The following is a 16,109-nucleotide window of genomic DNA, read 5'->3' as shown; positions in this document are numbered from 1 at the left end:
GCTGTCTTGTCCGTATCTTCTAGCTCTGTAATATCCTAGCATACATTTGAACGTATAGATATGAGTTTGGGCTCAATAAAATGGGAATGTTGTCTTGCTCAGTTACCAATATAGCATCCAGTGCTTCTTGGAAAACATCCATGATATCGAAATGAGGTAGATGTTTTGGAATTTCCACAATAGCAAGAGGACATATCTTTTCTACTTTTGTGGAGGCCAAAATGACTCTGAAATCTGGGACAAGCTGAAAATTGTTTAATGTCAGATTTTAATGCATGTGGACAAGCTCGATAAAGAGGATCTTAGAGGAAAAGAGAATGAAGCACTGCACTTACTTCTTGATAATTCTGCTCTGCTTTAGGTTTGGACTCTTCCTTCCACAATCTGTTGACTGCGTCGTAAAACACATCAGCTTCACTCATGATATTCTTGTTGACTTGTACTGCACCACTGAGCATATCAAAGTTAAGTCAAATATATATCAGAGGTGTTGCCAAATACTGCTTTGGACTTATATCACTCCTTGTGCCAAAATCGAGTCGGAAAGAAATTGAACAATGATGGATGCTATGCTGAGGATGTTCACAACGTGCGTTGCAATGAACGCGATAAATTTTTGACCTTGAAAAGTTCAATAGTTCTGCTCCCTGAATTACGTGGCTAAGTGGTACGGTGTGAGTCTCAAGCTTTAATTGGAATGTGCAATGTTCATGTAGACATCTCAATAACACAAACGATTTCTATTCAGTATTCTTCTATATATGACTACGAGTTTATAAGTTTAGAACGTAACAAGAGCCACCATTCAATTTCCACCACTACATTTGCACGCACAAACGATCAAATGATTAGTCTAGCCCCTCTGTGTTTCAAACGGGCTGAGGGCCGACTCTGGCCACATTGGTTAGTAGTGGAAACAGCAAACAAAAGTTACCAGCAGGCGAGTTTTTATGAGTGTCGGTTTGCCACCGGACAACCACCACTTATGACCTAATTGGAACCACAAGCCCACTTGTCATATAATACCAGGTTCAAGACCAGCAGGCATCTTGAACCCGGCCACAGTGTAGATGCCAAATACATGACAACGTACTAGTCGACGGCTTGTTTCGGCACAATGGCAGTCAGCAAAAGATCCAACGCGTGACTTAAAGAGCACGGCCTACGTCTGGTGCATGACGGCCCTATTGAGGCTCCAACAGCTCTGACGGGGAGGTTCGCCTCTCCTCAAGTTTTGACTGAGCGCCCAACCGACAGCATAAAAGGTATTGATGCCACTTGAAGGTTGTAGCATCAGATACAGTTCATAGGCTAAGACGGATAGTCACTTGAGAGAATAGTCCTGATGGAGAGAGAGAGACTTGATCCAAGAGAGGTTGGCAATGCAGAAACAAAGAAATGTTGATATTAGATCAAATCAAAACGAATGTATGCAGAGAGGAAGGAGGGAGGGAGAGCAGCAATATAGCATGATGGTACATCCATCCATCATGTGAAGTGATTCATACCTGTTGTAGTGCCTCTGGGCAGTCTTGATCACGTCTCTTTGTTGCGAAGACTTGGTGGAGTGAAGGCGGCAGGCGATTCGTGCAGGTGGCTTTGATTTTGCTTACTAATCAACATTCTGGTTTATGAGACATAGCGACGAGTAGAAGGTGTTTGCGACGTGATAAAAAATATAACAGCCTATATGATTGTATGCTTCATTGCAAGTTACGTGATTTTCTCCTCGTCATGCCGAGAAATAAGCTTGCGAATTGCATTTTGGGTGAAACCCTGTTAGAACTCTCTACAGAGCACTAGATCACATCTGGTACAGCTATAATCCTCTGATCCTCTGGATTAGCACTGTTCTGCTTGCATCATCAGTGGGGAATCACTGTAGTTTCGTGCTCGCTGTCGTAATTTGTTGTTCTTTTGACCTGTCACGGCAAACATGATAACCTAAAACCACAAGGCGCTATCAAGACGGGATTAGTACTCTTTGTTTCCCGGCCTGTTCGACGCGATTCGCGTCCATCACATACATGGTCGAAGAGGGAGTCGTACTCAGCACAAGCTGTGAGAAAGTCGTAGCCAACCCGCAGCCTTTCGTGAATTACTCCCATCAAATCCTCCATCTGCTTAGTAAGGAGTTTTGCTGCGAACCTTCCATGACTGAACCTATTTGAAGCTTTATAGTACCTCGGCAAGGTGGTAAACGATCCAAGTGGCGTTTGCGTCGTAACCAACACCAATTTGTAACATCATTAATACAATAATGAATCCCTGCATAGATGGTGCATCCTTCTCGAATAGGTTATATCTGAATGCTAGACATTAAGGCAGTGAGCAGCATGACTTTCAGATTGGTTCACGGTGAGGATTGACAACCCAGAGTCGATACGTAAACTAAGGACTAAGTAACTTAAGAAAAACGAGAAACAAGGCTATAAGTTGCTTCAAATGGAAAAGAATTCCTTACTTCCTTAGCACGGTTAGCAAACAACCGTTGTCTCATGGCAGCTTCCACATACACGTTCGTCGCGGTTCTTGATGTTGACGACTTAAAAGTTTGAGGCAGCTCCAAGGAGCCGAAAATAGCGTTAGAATATTGTTACCCAGAGGTAGAGATATTTTCGCCTTGTTCACCAACCTAGAACACGTTGAACGTGGATTTAGAATCGGAGCTCTTCAGAAGTACCAGAGTTCTGACAAGGCTGCAGTCACCCAAAAAAATCTTACATGCTCGGAACGCAGCCTCGCCACAACACTCCACGCCTTTACAGCCCGGTGAAGTGGTCACTCCATCTCTGCAGCTTTTGTTAACAATCTCATAAAACGTTGGTAGTATCAACATGATACGTTTCACACTAATTGCTCGAGCTTCAGATGGGCTGGCACTCACGGCCACGATGGAGTCCCCAAAGGTATGCTATCTAAACGCGTTCTTATGACCTCCACTAACAGGTTCAACACGTTCTAGGAGGAGGAATCAATCCAAAATCACAAAAAGCTGTCAAAGACATTGTTAAGATTTATTTCCACGCCTTCACACCATGATCCGCTTCCGAAATCATGTACAATTATAGCCGGAGACTACTCATTCCATTACATTGTCAAGGATGGTGTCGTGTTCATCACATTGTGCGAGAAGACGTATCCAAGACTCCTAGCCTTTTCCTACTTGACGGAAATTGAAAGAGGGTTTTTTGAGGATTCTTCAGCAAAGTAAGCTGGTTTCTCAATGTGATTGTGGTCTTCAATTGAATGTACAAACACCTTTGGATCTAGAGACGCAGTGAGGAATGCAGTTAGACCATATTCCTTTATTAAGTTTGGTGAGTCTCAAAACGTTGCAAGGCTCTTGGATCTTGAGCACCTTTTTGTATTATACTGACATGATTGTTTCGTAGAGCCATATATTCAAGGTGCAAAGAAACGTTACTCGAATACACGAAATTTGAGAACCGACATGGATCTAGTGGAGTTATCTTCACGAATATCTGCAGTTGATATTCTGCAAGCTCAGAACGTGTTTGGAGCAGAGTACTCGAAAGGTGAAGATCTGTTCTCAAACCTTTCAAGAAATCCTGCTTGCTGATTCTTCGCTCGTTTTGCAATTACACAGCTTCGTTGGGCTATGGGTTTAGTAGTTCTCTCAATGGAGCACTCAAGTTTGAAACTGATACTTCTACGAGAACATGGCGAATTCTGGTTCTGATATTCATGACAGGACTGATTGCCACCATGGATTTGCTTGCTCTTGTGAGATGGAGTCTCAGTGGTAGTAGCCCGAATCCAATAGCAGATCCGGTAGGCTCATTAGGTTGTTTTGGGGATGTCTCGGAAATATATGCTGACCTTGGTCAAGCTTAGAATCAACACACGTTAGGCCATGTTCTGCTGATACCACTTGGCATTCTGGCGCCATTCCTATTCCTTCAGGTATGCCACGTTGGGCCCGGCAATCGATACGTCTATCTCCATTATGTTTCTGTGCTCACAGCAATCGAATTCATCCCAGATCTATCAACTCAACAACAGTGGATCCTTAAATCCAACATTATCTATTGTCACCACCACACATGCTCTCATAACGGCACTTCAAGCAGTATACATCGTTTTGGGTAGTGCAGAACCAGACAGAAAAGTTATAGGAGGAAGCAGATGGTCACTCCTCTATTCCTTCGCTAAAGGCTTTTATGTTATCGTATTCATGCTCATCGTTGGTCTACCTGTACTGAGAAGATGGTTGTCTAAGCTAACACATAATGATGGAGGAATGTTGGGCGCTCAACTGAGTAAAGGAAGGAGAGATTAAAAATGTCCAAAGATAATATATGTAAATGTTGCATATGCTACTTATGCTATCTTGTATAAAATACACGTGGCTGATTTCATATTACTATATTAGTTGCTGTACTCTCCTCTTATCGACCAACATCTTCAGAGGTTGAATCAGCGATTGTGTCGTCCGAAGACACCTTCATGTCTTTGACACCACTCTCGACATCATCAACAGACACGTCCTCATCTGTTTCCTGTATACTATCTGCATCAGGTTCAAATGAATCTAATAGCAGTTGCGAGACTTCCAAGTGCCCCTGCTGCTCGCTCATTGTCAAACTACTCCTTCCGGCATTGTTCTTTATAGTCGCATCGGCACCAGCCTTCAGTAGCAAAGACACGACCTGCTTATGACCATTCAAAGAAGCCCAATGTAAGGCCGTAGCTCCGTCATCGTTCTGGAGGTTTACGTCCCCGTTTGTCAGATGCTCGAGCAAGTACTTTACGATATCGATATGATTGTTTGCAGATGCCATATGCAGTGCCGTTGAGTTTGATGGTGGTACTTTATAGGTGAAGATGCTCCTCAGAGTTGCAGCATTAGTTTCCTCAAATGAAGCTCGAATATTCTCCTTCATTTCTTCTAAATCACCGTATCTGGCACAGGTTGCGAACTCCAGGTAGTCGAATCCATTTGCCATGTCCTTCTCGTTGCCTATAGTTGTGATGATTTAGTTCAAGATCAAACAGAAAAAAAGGAACGTTCACAATTTTGACGGAAGAACACAATCACGTCTCGGTTACGACTTGGCAAGTACCAGATTACTGCGAATAAGGCAAGTAGAGTTCAAAGTCACGTCCTGCTTGTCTCTGTTTCTGTCTGGGCTTGATTTCGTTGGTTTGTGGAAAAGTGATTTTGTGGGTCAAAAACGCAGACTGCAATCAAACGCAATGACACAACAGCAAGCAAGGTAGCTTGATATACTCATTCTTTGTCGCCCTTTAAGGATCAGCACTTAGCATGACATCCGAAGGTGGACCTACTGGTCGAAAAACAGACCTAGAGGATGGCGAATTGGTCGACGACGGAACTATAGACGCCAGTATACCAATACCCTCACTAGAACAGCTAGAACGTGCTGCAAATCCACCTCATCTATCATACCCATCACATCCATATCCCGTCCGTAGCAGCAGAGGGAAGTTGCTGAAACGAACACGAAGGGATTCATATCGACCACCGCCTAATTCTGCTCCCAACTCATCACGCGCCGATCTGCCTTCGAGATCATCGAATCCTTCTCCGAGTAATGGGTCGCATTGGTCAACTACAAACTCTAGTCAACAACTGGAACGTAATGATGCTGCGCGGCCTCCAAGACGCTCTTTTACTTCTCAAAGTGGTCCAGGTAGGACATTCATATGTGCTGGACATGTTGCTCGACGTGATACTGCAAGTTACAAACGCAGGTTGACGCGTACCTTCACACAAACAACAGGCCTAGACACACCACATAGTGGTCCACAACAACGCTTTCCTCCCCGATCATCACCACAAGATGATGGACATCCTGATCTACGACGACTATCGCTATCATCACCGCGACGTGGTAGCCAACGATTTGCGCCATATCAACGACCAAACCAACAACAGCAACATCGTAAAGGACAATCTGGAGATCCACGACATATAGGTCGTAATCTGACGTTTTCTCCAGCACCTATAAGACCAATGATGAACAATACTAGAGGTGGTGGACCAATGATGAACAAGAGTAGGGGTAGACCAATGCTGAGAGGTGGACCAAAGATGAATAGCACAAGTGGAGGGCCAATGATGAACGGTCCAAGAGGTGGATACAGAGGAGGCAGAGGTGGCAGCCACAACAGTATGATGGCTGGCTCTCATCCTCCCAACTCGATGATGTATAGACCTTATCTCATGGCCGAAATGGGAAGAGGTATGCCACGGGGTAGAATACGTGGTCGAGGTGGTAGTCCGTTTAATAGGGGCGTAGGACGAGGAGGAAGAAGACCTATTCAACCACGACCACCACCAATCCCCAAACAAGAAGTACCTGTATTGAAACATTCGATAGAAGTACAAGCTACTACTCCTCCACAATCAGGATACCAACCAGGTAATCTAACTCCCAGGATTACATCACCAAATGCTACGCCTGCACACAACCCAAACAGTCCCGATTATCTCTCCCTTTGGAATTACAATTATGTCCCGTCTCCTATCCACTATGCGGAAGAAGGAGATGATGACGATGAAGAGGGTCATGATGGACACAATCCAGATGGTTTAGAGGAAGATGAAGAAGAAGATGACGAAGAAGCTTATGGAACTGATATGGATGAATGGCTCGAAGTTGGGACACCATGGTATCAACAAAACAAGTCAGATTACGATGCGGCCATGTAAGAGTTTGGTTTGAGACTTGTGACATCTTTTATCCACCGTTTTGCTGACCTCCGTTTATATTTGTAGGTACGCACTGTATCATCCAGAAGAAGGAGGTCATAATGATGATGACGAAGATCAAGAGATATACTCACCTGTAGAAGGAGAAGCACCGTTTGGAGAACAAGATGATGAACATGATGACGAGGAAGCCTACTATTATGCCAACCACGAGTTTGATGACGAAACTGGGGAAAGTCCTTTGAATCCCGTTCTTCCTTTAAGCCACCATTTATTGACTTTCCCTGTATTAAAATAGGAACGAATGTGGGCAGATGGCATACCAGGAGAGGAGGCGCTGATGTATCATGACGAAGATGCCGAATGGATTGATGAAGGACACCATGAAGAGGACCCAGATTGGGTAGATCGTGATAAACCACCAAATGACCAGGACGACTCTGCAGATTGGATTGATAGAATTATAAACGAGGAATTAGCATCACAAGCAGCAACAGCACCACCACCACCACAAGCAGCAACACCATCACAAGTATCACCACAAGTAGAGCAATCATATGGCGGTCATCATCAAGGGAAAGAAGACGATGCAGATAGTAGTGGTCACCAAGGAAAGGACGAGATATCATAACTCTCTCGCTCCATATATATCCACAGACCATATATCTCATCTCCGCATCTTATTGTAAAGCCATTGTAGATAACCAGCTGCATATAGTTAGCACAAATGCACAAAATATGCCACAACGTATACATAAGCTAAACCTGAAAGTGTTGAGTTTATAAGTTGGAATTTATATTTTGTGTCTGTCAGCTTTGGCGATTGAGTGTTTTACTTTTTCTTTACAAAACTGCGATTCTATGGTGGATGAAAAGTAGGATGTTAGCACATGTTTAGTCGGAGGTGATCTGTAAGTAGATGTGTCTGTAGCATCACTCCGACCAAAACGAGCACCATATGACTCAACACCTCCCCACCCCAAAAGGAAGCCTATCTCCATATACATCCATATACAACACTGACCCATTTCGACACCCACTACTTACCAATACAGCTCATTCTCCACATTATGGCCCCCCGTCAAGATGGGGAGGCCTACATCACAAATTTACTCTTCCTCGTCAGCGGGTTGAGCAGCGGACGCATTTGGGGCGTCGACAGCGAGAGATTGCCTCCAAGCGACTTCCTTTTCCTTTATTTCAGCCTGGACCTTTTTAAAGTAGTTGTCATAGTCGTTGAATTGTGGCGTATGAATAAAGTGCCAGTATCCAAAAGCGAGCACGGTTCCTAGAGTGCATGAGCCTACGACATCAAAGATGACTCGTTTGCGGAATCGGCCTACGAGGGGTGCGATGGCTGATGACATTATTATGTTGAGATTGCTGGTTTATATGGTACTCCTTGATTTTGTGATGTTTGACGAAATTGTGAGGGTGAAAACGGTTTGTATGGTCGTTACGTGAAGAAAGGGCAAGCAATGAGAATCAGAATGTACATGTATTCGCCAGTAAGATGCATTAGACACGTTGAAACGCGAAACAACCCAGTGATGCTGATGCCAAACGAATGTAAATGATAAATGAGTGTTGAAAAGCCATAAACGAGAGTGTACATAGGGATATGTTTTATATTCTCCATATACACACGTACACACGCAAGCAAGCGGGCCTCTTGTTACAAAACCACTCGTTTTCTAAATCCTTTCTTCTGTTCATCTTTTTTTTTCTCCAAAAACATCACAACCTAACATTCGATCAAAGCTCCACGAACAAACATCTAGGATGACTTCCAACGGGTTCTTCGGTATGTAATCACCATGTAGTAGTACATCTCATCGTGTTCGGAAGTCTTGACCGTGCTTGATGAAGAGCCTTAAACATTTTTTTCTATTGCTCAGTTTGACACTTGAACTGATCTTCATCTCTCTTCATTGAAAATAGGTCTGGTAGTCCAACCTGGCAAGACTTATGAACAGATCACCGAGCTGCCATTACGTCTTACCATGGTATGTTTCGAAAACAATCTTGGACATCTGGTTCTATGGCTGACTTTTTTTCCTGGCACATGTTAGGCCTCAATTGGTCCTGATGACAAGAAGGAGATCGGAACCAAAAGAACCTACTTGAACTTCCGTAACGATGATCAAGACTTTACTGTTTGCTCTTTGGCTCCAAACACTGTATGTCTTGACCTTGTTTATTGGGTTGCCACAAAAACGCAAGATTATAACAGCAGATTCTCTGTTTCTTAGCACGAGACTCAAGTCATTGAGATGCTCTTTGAACCGGGTCAGCCATTGACATTCTTCTCCACTGGTGACTGGTATGGATCACAGTTGTATTGGCAGGAATGTTCAATTGTCACTTGTTGATCATCCTTTTTTTGTCTTTCTTTCTAGTGCTATTCATTTGACTGGTCACTACATGGATGAAGACAACTACCCAGTCATGGATGAAGAAGAAGATGACGAAAATGAAGAAGGCATCGATATGGGTGATGAAGAAATTGATAGTGATGAAGCTGGTGATGTTGATGAAGTCATGTTCGGAAAGGCTATGTCCAAGAAGGGTATGTTGTTGGTATTTTTAGTTATTCATTGATGTGTTACTTGTTTGACTGGTAAAACTCAATCAATTGACCAAAAAACACCGTACCTCACCGCATAGCTCTCATTCCCTCTCGCAAATCCGCCATGGAAGGCGACGATGACTCTGACGAAGACATGGATGGTCTCCTTGAAGAAGACGACGAAGACGATGAAGCAGACATTGAAGAAATGACTGAAGATGAACGTCGTGACCTCATCAAACACTTGATGGATACTGCTGAAAGTGATGATGGCTTGACTGCTGAAGAACGTGAAGAATTGATTCGAAAATTCGTCGAGGGTAACTACTCTTCTGATGAATTCGAAGACGAGGATGATGATGACGAGGATGATGATGAAGAAACGGAAGAAATTGATGATATGGATATTTTCCGACTTGCTGCTGGTGTAAAACGTAAGGCTGAGAGTAAACCAATTCCTATTCCTCCTGCTGGCAAGAAGGCGAAACTTGTTGAACTCACTGATGTAAGAAATTGTGTTCTATTAATGATATCCTTATACTCATCGTGTTTGCTTTTTTTCTCCTCTCAATCTTTTACAGGCAACCGAGGTCAAGAAACCTGAAGTACCCGTCAAGGCTGCTGCAACATCTAGTGCACCAGCTTCTCTCGTCTCATCTGACGCTCCAGAAGCCGATAAAAAGACCGATAATGCTACCTCCGCTACCACTCCCAACAGCGCCACCACCAACGGTAAAAAGACCAAGGCACAAAAGAAGGCAGAAAAGAAGCAACAAGAAGCTGCTGCCAAAGCTGGACAAGTTTCAGCTGCCGCTGCTGCCCCTGCCGCCACTGCTGCCAAGGTTGAACCAAAAGCCAATGGAGTCACTGCTGAAGTAAAGAAGGACGTAGTAGCAGAAAAGCCTCAACCGTTATCTGCCAAAGCTGTTGCCAAGCAACAACAGCAACAACAGGCCAAGAAGGAAGAATCTGGCTCTCCCAAAGTAGAAGCTAAAGCTGAAGTCAAAACCGAAGCTAAACCTATTGCAAAGAAGGAAGCCAATGGCGATGTTGCCAAACCACTTGAAAATGGTGACGCAGCAGCAGCAGAAAAGCAACCCAAAAAGAAGACTCTCCCCTCTGGTCTACAAATTGAAGATATCCTTGTTGGAAAAGGAGCACGAGCAAAGCCTGGTAAACAAATGTCTGTCCGATATATTGGTAAATTGGCTTCCAATGGCAAAGTCTTTGATTCAAACACCAAAGGTGAACCATTCAAATTCCAGTTGGGTAAACAAGAAGTTATTCGTGGTTGGGATGTTGGTCTTCAGTAAGTTGTTGCGAGAAGAGTTTGGCTTTTGTTAGTGTCTTATTTGATTGCCTGTTTTTTTGCAACATACTCATCATTTTTCATCTTCTTTCTTAGGGGAATGAGTGTAGGCGGTACCCGTAAAATAGTCATCCCACCTGCATTGGCATATGGATCTAAAGGTGCTCCACCAGATATCCCATCCAACGCTACTCTTGAATTCGAAATCAAGTTGCTTGATGTTGGTAAAAACTAGATAGGTAGCAAACGGAAGATAGTGAGCCAAAGAAAACTAGGAGAGGATTTTGAAAAAAAAAGGGATGTAGAGTAGGTGTGTGTAGTAGAAGGGGTTTGCATTTCTGGTGGGTGTTTGGGTGATGTCGCTAAAAAGGGTTTGAAAGATGCAGTATTTGATGTAGTCATTTTCAGCAACGAAAATATAGATACGATACTTTTCAAAGAGGATTTGGTGTTGATTTAAAGCTTCCCTTTTTATGGTATAGGAAGGCGTTACTATGAATACAACGAGTTTTTACGTGTGTTTTACTCTTTATATATATACAGATCTACAGTGGGTTGTACAAAGTCCATCACCCTGAAGAGTAATAATAGGAAAAGGAGTTTGAGACAATGTCATACTAACAACGAATCTTGAAACAACAACACCATCAATACGAAACCTGAACACCATCAATACTTACTTGATCTCTTGCTACCCAATATAGGACTCAACATCACACCAACCATATTCACAATACCACCAACCGAATCGTAGATTGTGCGTGACACTGACTTCCTGCCTATATCTGTTATATCGGATGCAGCAGTGGAGGATGCAGAGGAGGATACAGCACCACCAGTGGTGCGAGAGTTGGTCTCTAGTACGACTGGAGTAGGCGCTTCTTCCAAACGAAGTCGTTTGGGTGGTGATTGCAACAAAACGACATCCTCCCCATCCTCTTCATCTTGACCAACAATGTACACATCTCCTCCACTACGCTTCTCTTGTTCGTCTTCATCTTCTTGTTCATCATCATCACCTTCCTGCATTGCATTTTCCTCCTCTCCTTCTTCTGATGGTATATCTTCTTCAGTTGCATCTGTATCTATCCCAACGTCCTCAATTATGGACATTTCAGAAGATTCATATACTTTGTTGTTGATACCCTGATGACGTGAAAAATCGGAGAAGACGGTTTCTCGGTCACTGTCGTCATACACCATATCACTGGTAGATCCTGCAACTATTGGGGCAAGATTTTCGGTATCGGATGATGATGTGTCGATGAATTTTGCGGAGATAGGCCTTTGGACATCTGCTAGACATTCGTCAAGTTCAGAGAAGTTTGACTCGTCAATGGCAAAGTCACGATGCCTTTTACTATTTACATGCTAGAAAAGTGCGTGAATGTTAATCTTACGTCTGTTTTTCTGAATATCAAACAGATAGTTGAGTTCAAAAAATGAATTCAAACTCGAATTCAAACAGATTCATTACCTCAATGAAATCATCATACTTGTCACAACAATTCTCACAGTATCCAGGACGGTGATAAAAAGCTTTACCAACAGGCTTTCGACTATCAGTTGTGTCAACCTCTTGATGCTGTCGTTTACGAGGAATAACCTGCGAATCACCATCTTCACTCTCTTTTCGTACTTTTACATGCTCGAATGTAAGTTTACATTCAGTACGAGCAGCCTTCCATACCTCTTCAATTTCATCATCATCCATCAATTCCTTTTCTGCAGCATTAACTCCAAGTGCTGCAGCAGCATCTTTGGCAATCTTTCGTAATTCATAATGAGTTTCTCGTTCGCCAGACCATTTGACCTTGGCCCTAACTCCAAAATGACCTTCAGAATCAGTCAAATATCCTTCATCTACTGTTGGCAACCATGATGCTGGTGGTGGGATAAAGGCACATCGGTTTATCTGGTTTGGTGCATATAGTTTAGGCCATGGTGGTAGTTTGTCTGCTGGATTCATGTTGAATTCCTTGATGATGATGGGTCGATGAATCTTGGTCGAGTCTTCGACAACCAGATATTCTCCTGTGAAGGGTCTAAAGTTTTGTTGAGTGGTATCACGACCTGTGACGGGACCAAACCAGAACTCCTCCTTGAGTATGTCATCTAGACCACGTTTTTTGACGGGTTGTAAGTATTGAATAACATCCACCAAGCCTGAAGAAGTAGAAAATGGGTGTCGGCGTACGTGTCGTGGAGGACGAAAAACATACCGGTGCAGTCTGAGTGATGACTTACGTGAAATGTGCCACACTTTCTTGCCCAAGTTCTTGAAGTGCTCAATCAGCTCTATGGGTTTGGGCTGAACTTGTTTCTACATTTGAGAAAGTTAGGTAAAGCGACGCCACAACGAGGACAAGGCATTGAAAATACTTACCAATCGCTTGCCCAGACCATCACTGTTGACCAAAGGACGGATCAGAATCGAAAAAGTGTTGATCTCAAAAAAAAAATGCGACGAATTTTTACGTACTTGCAGTCCAATTCAATCACCTTTGGTCCTGGCAACTTGTATCCGACACCGTCTTTTATTTCAGGGCTCTTGGTCATCAGTTCAACTTCCATGAATGCTTGGACGACATGAGTAACTCTGGGACATAGGAACTTCTCCACCTTCTGCAAACACAAAAAAACAAGATATTGACGTTAAAAGCTTTTATGGATCAAAGTGACACATTTGAACTTACTGCACCATGGAATTCGACCGCCTTTTGCAATCGTCGATGCTGAGCAGGATTCAAATCATCTGAAGGGGAAAAAGGTCAGGTTACCATTACAATACGTGATCATAGTTGACCATGTCAATTAACATATCCATACTCAATCACAATGTCAACCATCAAGATTACCACACATCAAGAAAAATCACAACTTACAAAAGTAAAAGACAGTTCGCCGCATTTTCTCCGTCCAAGCAGGTACAAATGACTTATCATCCATCAAAGTAGCCTTTATATCCTTTTTTTCTGCCTTTGTTGCTCCAATTTGCTGTGATTTGCCCTTACTGGTGTTGCCCAAAACAGGCTTGTTTTTACCGAGTGCAGTTTTAAGAGCAGCAGCGACTGTAGCTGGTGGAGGAAATGCAGACTTGCGTAGTGATGGATGGGGATTGACATTCTCATCATCCTTGATCTTGTTGTACCCTTTCACAATTGTAGGTTGTTTACTTTTATCAACTGGTGGAGTGACAGCCCGAGTACCACGAGCGGCCACAGCAGTAGAAGCGTTGTTGAAGTTGATTGCAGCAGGCTTTTCGATCTTCTTTCCTGGATTTTCAGATGGTTTTCTACCATTAGTACGAGTAATAGCAGTAGCGGTAGTTGGCCAGGTCACAGCGTCATTTTTACGGTTTTCATCCTCCCATTGTTGAGTAGCAAATCGTTCTCCAGTCAATGGTGGTAATGGTACCTGTCTACTATTGAAAGTGGCAATGAGTTTATTGGTTGGCTTACTGGCATTCATTTTCGTTGCTGCAGCAGCCTTCAACTGAGCATCACGAATCTGCGCCGAGTTACGAGGTTTGGCAGCTGGTGGATCCATGAGTGCATTACCAGTAGTAGTGGTTGTTCGAAGAGGTACACTACGTAATCGACTATATTCAGCAACGGCAGCTGGAGGTAATGGAGGTTTGGCAATGCGTGATTGCGCATTGCCAGCAAGTGGACTATCATTTTCATTGGCAATACGAGGACGTGACGAGTTACGAGACGGACCTGCAGCACTAGCGAATAATCCAGAGTTTCGATTCATCATTTCGTGAGCAACAGTTTTCTTTTGAGGTTGTCGAGCAGTCGGCCGTATACCATCATCGTTTGTACTTGTTCGTTTGTTGGTTGTGAGAGCATACTGAGGCTTTAGTCCTAATATCTTTTCATTGCCTCGATTGGATGGTCTCAAAGCTGCCATCGACTTGTTTCCTTTGAGCGCAACACCAGAATTCTCATTTGGCATGGTGTGATGATGGTGCTGACGAGGTTTGGATTATGATATACTAATATACGATAGATTCGATAATTGAGACAGGTAGATCAGTGAGTTTGGCAGATGAGTTCAGGTTCCGTTCGAAGCAAGAGCGACGAGATCGAGGTTTTTTAACTAGGATTTTAAATCGGGCATCATGTTGTTAGTATACTAGTTGAAAATGAGCATGTTCATAGCTGATTTGGCATTGATGGATACCTGTTCATATGATCCTTTTCAACGCCAAGTCGTTCTGTCTCTCCTTTGAGCTTGTCGTAGTGATGACTCGAAACCTCCTGTTTGTTGATGGTGCTGAATCGCAGTCATTCACACACACGCGGCCGAAGGCGAACCAGTTTCGTGTAATTATTATCAATTTGTCAATTAACGGTTATATTTTGTATATGGATCAGCGATGTTTCTATTGCATGATGCAAGGTGACTGCGACTACAGAAAAAAAGTACGACATATTATCACCTACCGTGTGTTGACTCGAACGACAACACTTTCTATCGTATGCCCTGAAGTCGTCTCTACCGACAGCAAAGCGATGGGGATTGAGTTACAAAAACACGTGTACAACACAATGTCTTACTAACTCGGATTTGGTTTCAAGTGGACGGTTCATGTCATGGTAGCAAGTTACTTGCGGTATAAACATATGTCTGTCGACATTGCAACCCATACATTCTAGGCAAGCCTAGTTTTCACATCATACGTGTACTCTAGGTACATTGATTCAAATACCAATATTTGTTCAAGCATGGTGGTTTTTCATGTTTGCTGAGAGCCAAGTAGCTCATAATTTCCTTCTAGTTGTTGTTTTGTTTTGATTCATTTTTTCGACACGGAAGTCTACCGACTTGAGTCTCTCGTTTTTCTGGTGCCACAGCACCATATTTGATCATTTACAACAAGGATTTCTTTTTGGCAAAACGTCATAGAAAGGTTTTAGTTTCGACATCAAGAAAAGTCCATTCAATAAAATACAACTACATCATAACTCACTTTTTTTTGCAAAACACCTTTGTGTTGCTGTCTGTTCTTTGATGCATCCTTAAGACGCCATCACAACTAGTAATTTCATACACCAGTACCGAAATACTGTGTTCTTTTCGAACTCCGTCTTACTCAATATGACTATGGGAGGATATGTTTCTAGAAACAAAATCCAATGGGGGCAACCAACTGGAATTATTCCAAATTTTGATGTTGCTTGCACATGCAGTCTGCATAGACACACATGTGCTTATCCAGACTAGTTGCAATGACGAGAGGTTCAGCACAGAAAACCTTCCGAGGAAAGTCACTGAGTGAGTAGTCTCCCATCCAGAACACTAGCTCTATCATCTGTTCATTGGCTTCCTGAAGTAAGAGCGCACCTAGTAATTGATAGAATGTTCGTAAGTAATTATGTTATCCCACCCACGAAAATATGTCATGAAACCCACGAAACAAAAATGCAAATGTGCAATGGAAACATACCAAGTGCTGGCCATCCATGTCGCTATACATCCAAATCCCATTAAATGAATAATGGTTTCCGGAATGGCACTACTCT

At 43.0% G+C, this 16,109-nt stretch overlaps 4 protein-coding genes across 4 annotated transcripts; 1 reads left to right on the top strand and 3 right to left on the bottom strand.

The window, feature by feature from the left end:
* Positions 1-4,412: 4,412 nt before the first annotated feature.
* On the bottom strand, positions 4,413-4,970 carry SmJEL517_g01492 (uncharacterized protein; the record flags this gene model as incomplete). The annotated part of the gene is made up of 1 exon (XM_031167420.1): positions 4,413-4,970. The coding sequence occupies one exon, from the start codon at positions 4,968-4,970 to the stop codon at positions 4,413-4,415; it is 558 nt and encodes a 185-aa protein (XP_031026510.1).
* A 2,573-nt stretch (positions 4,971-7,543) lies between these two features.
* On the bottom strand, positions 7,544-8,067 carry SmJEL517_g01491 (uncharacterized protein; the record flags this gene model as incomplete). Its single annotated transcript, XM_031167419.1, has 2 exons — positions 7,544-7,559; positions 7,814-8,067. 2 exons carry the CDS (start codon positions 8,065-8,067, stop codon positions 7,544-7,546), a joined length of 270 nt encoding a protein of 89 aa, XP_031026511.1.
* Positions 8,068-8,482: 415 nt separating this feature from the next.
* On the top strand, positions 8,483-10,813 carry SmJEL517_g01490 (uncharacterized protein; the record flags this gene model as incomplete). Its single annotated transcript, XM_031167418.1, has 8 exons — positions 8,483-8,504; positions 8,642-8,706; positions 8,773-8,880; positions 8,953-9,023; positions 9,100-9,269; positions 9,368-9,774; positions 9,851-10,578; positions 10,675-10,813. The coding sequence occupies 8 exons, from the start codon at positions 8,483-8,485 to the stop codon at positions 10,811-10,813; spliced, it is 1,710 nt and encodes a 569-aa protein (XP_031026512.1).
* Positions 10,814-11,147: 334 nt separating this feature from the next.
* Positions 11,148-14,538, bottom strand: SmJEL517_g01489 (uncharacterized protein; the record flags this gene model as incomplete). The annotated part of the gene is made up of 8 exons (XM_031167417.1): positions 11,148-11,152; positions 11,259-11,949; positions 12,056-12,744; positions 12,826-12,901; positions 12,965-12,986; positions 13,061-13,203; positions 13,275-13,333; positions 13,464-14,538. The coding sequence occupies 8 exons, from the start codon at positions 14,536-14,538 to the stop codon at positions 11,148-11,150; spliced, it is 2,760 nt and encodes a 919-aa protein (XP_031026625.1).
* Positions 14,539-16,109: the final 1,571 nt, after the last annotated feature.

Source organism: Synchytrium microbalum (assembly GCF_006535985.1).
Source record: "Synchytrium microbalum strain JEL517 chromosome Unknown SmJEL517_scf0005, whole genome shotgun sequence".
NCBI classification, from domain to species: Eukaryota; Fungi; Chytridiomycota; class Chytridiomycetes; order Synchytriales; family Synchytriaceae; genus Synchytrium; species Synchytrium microbalum.
This window is presented reverse-complemented; position numbering and strand designations above follow the sequence as displayed.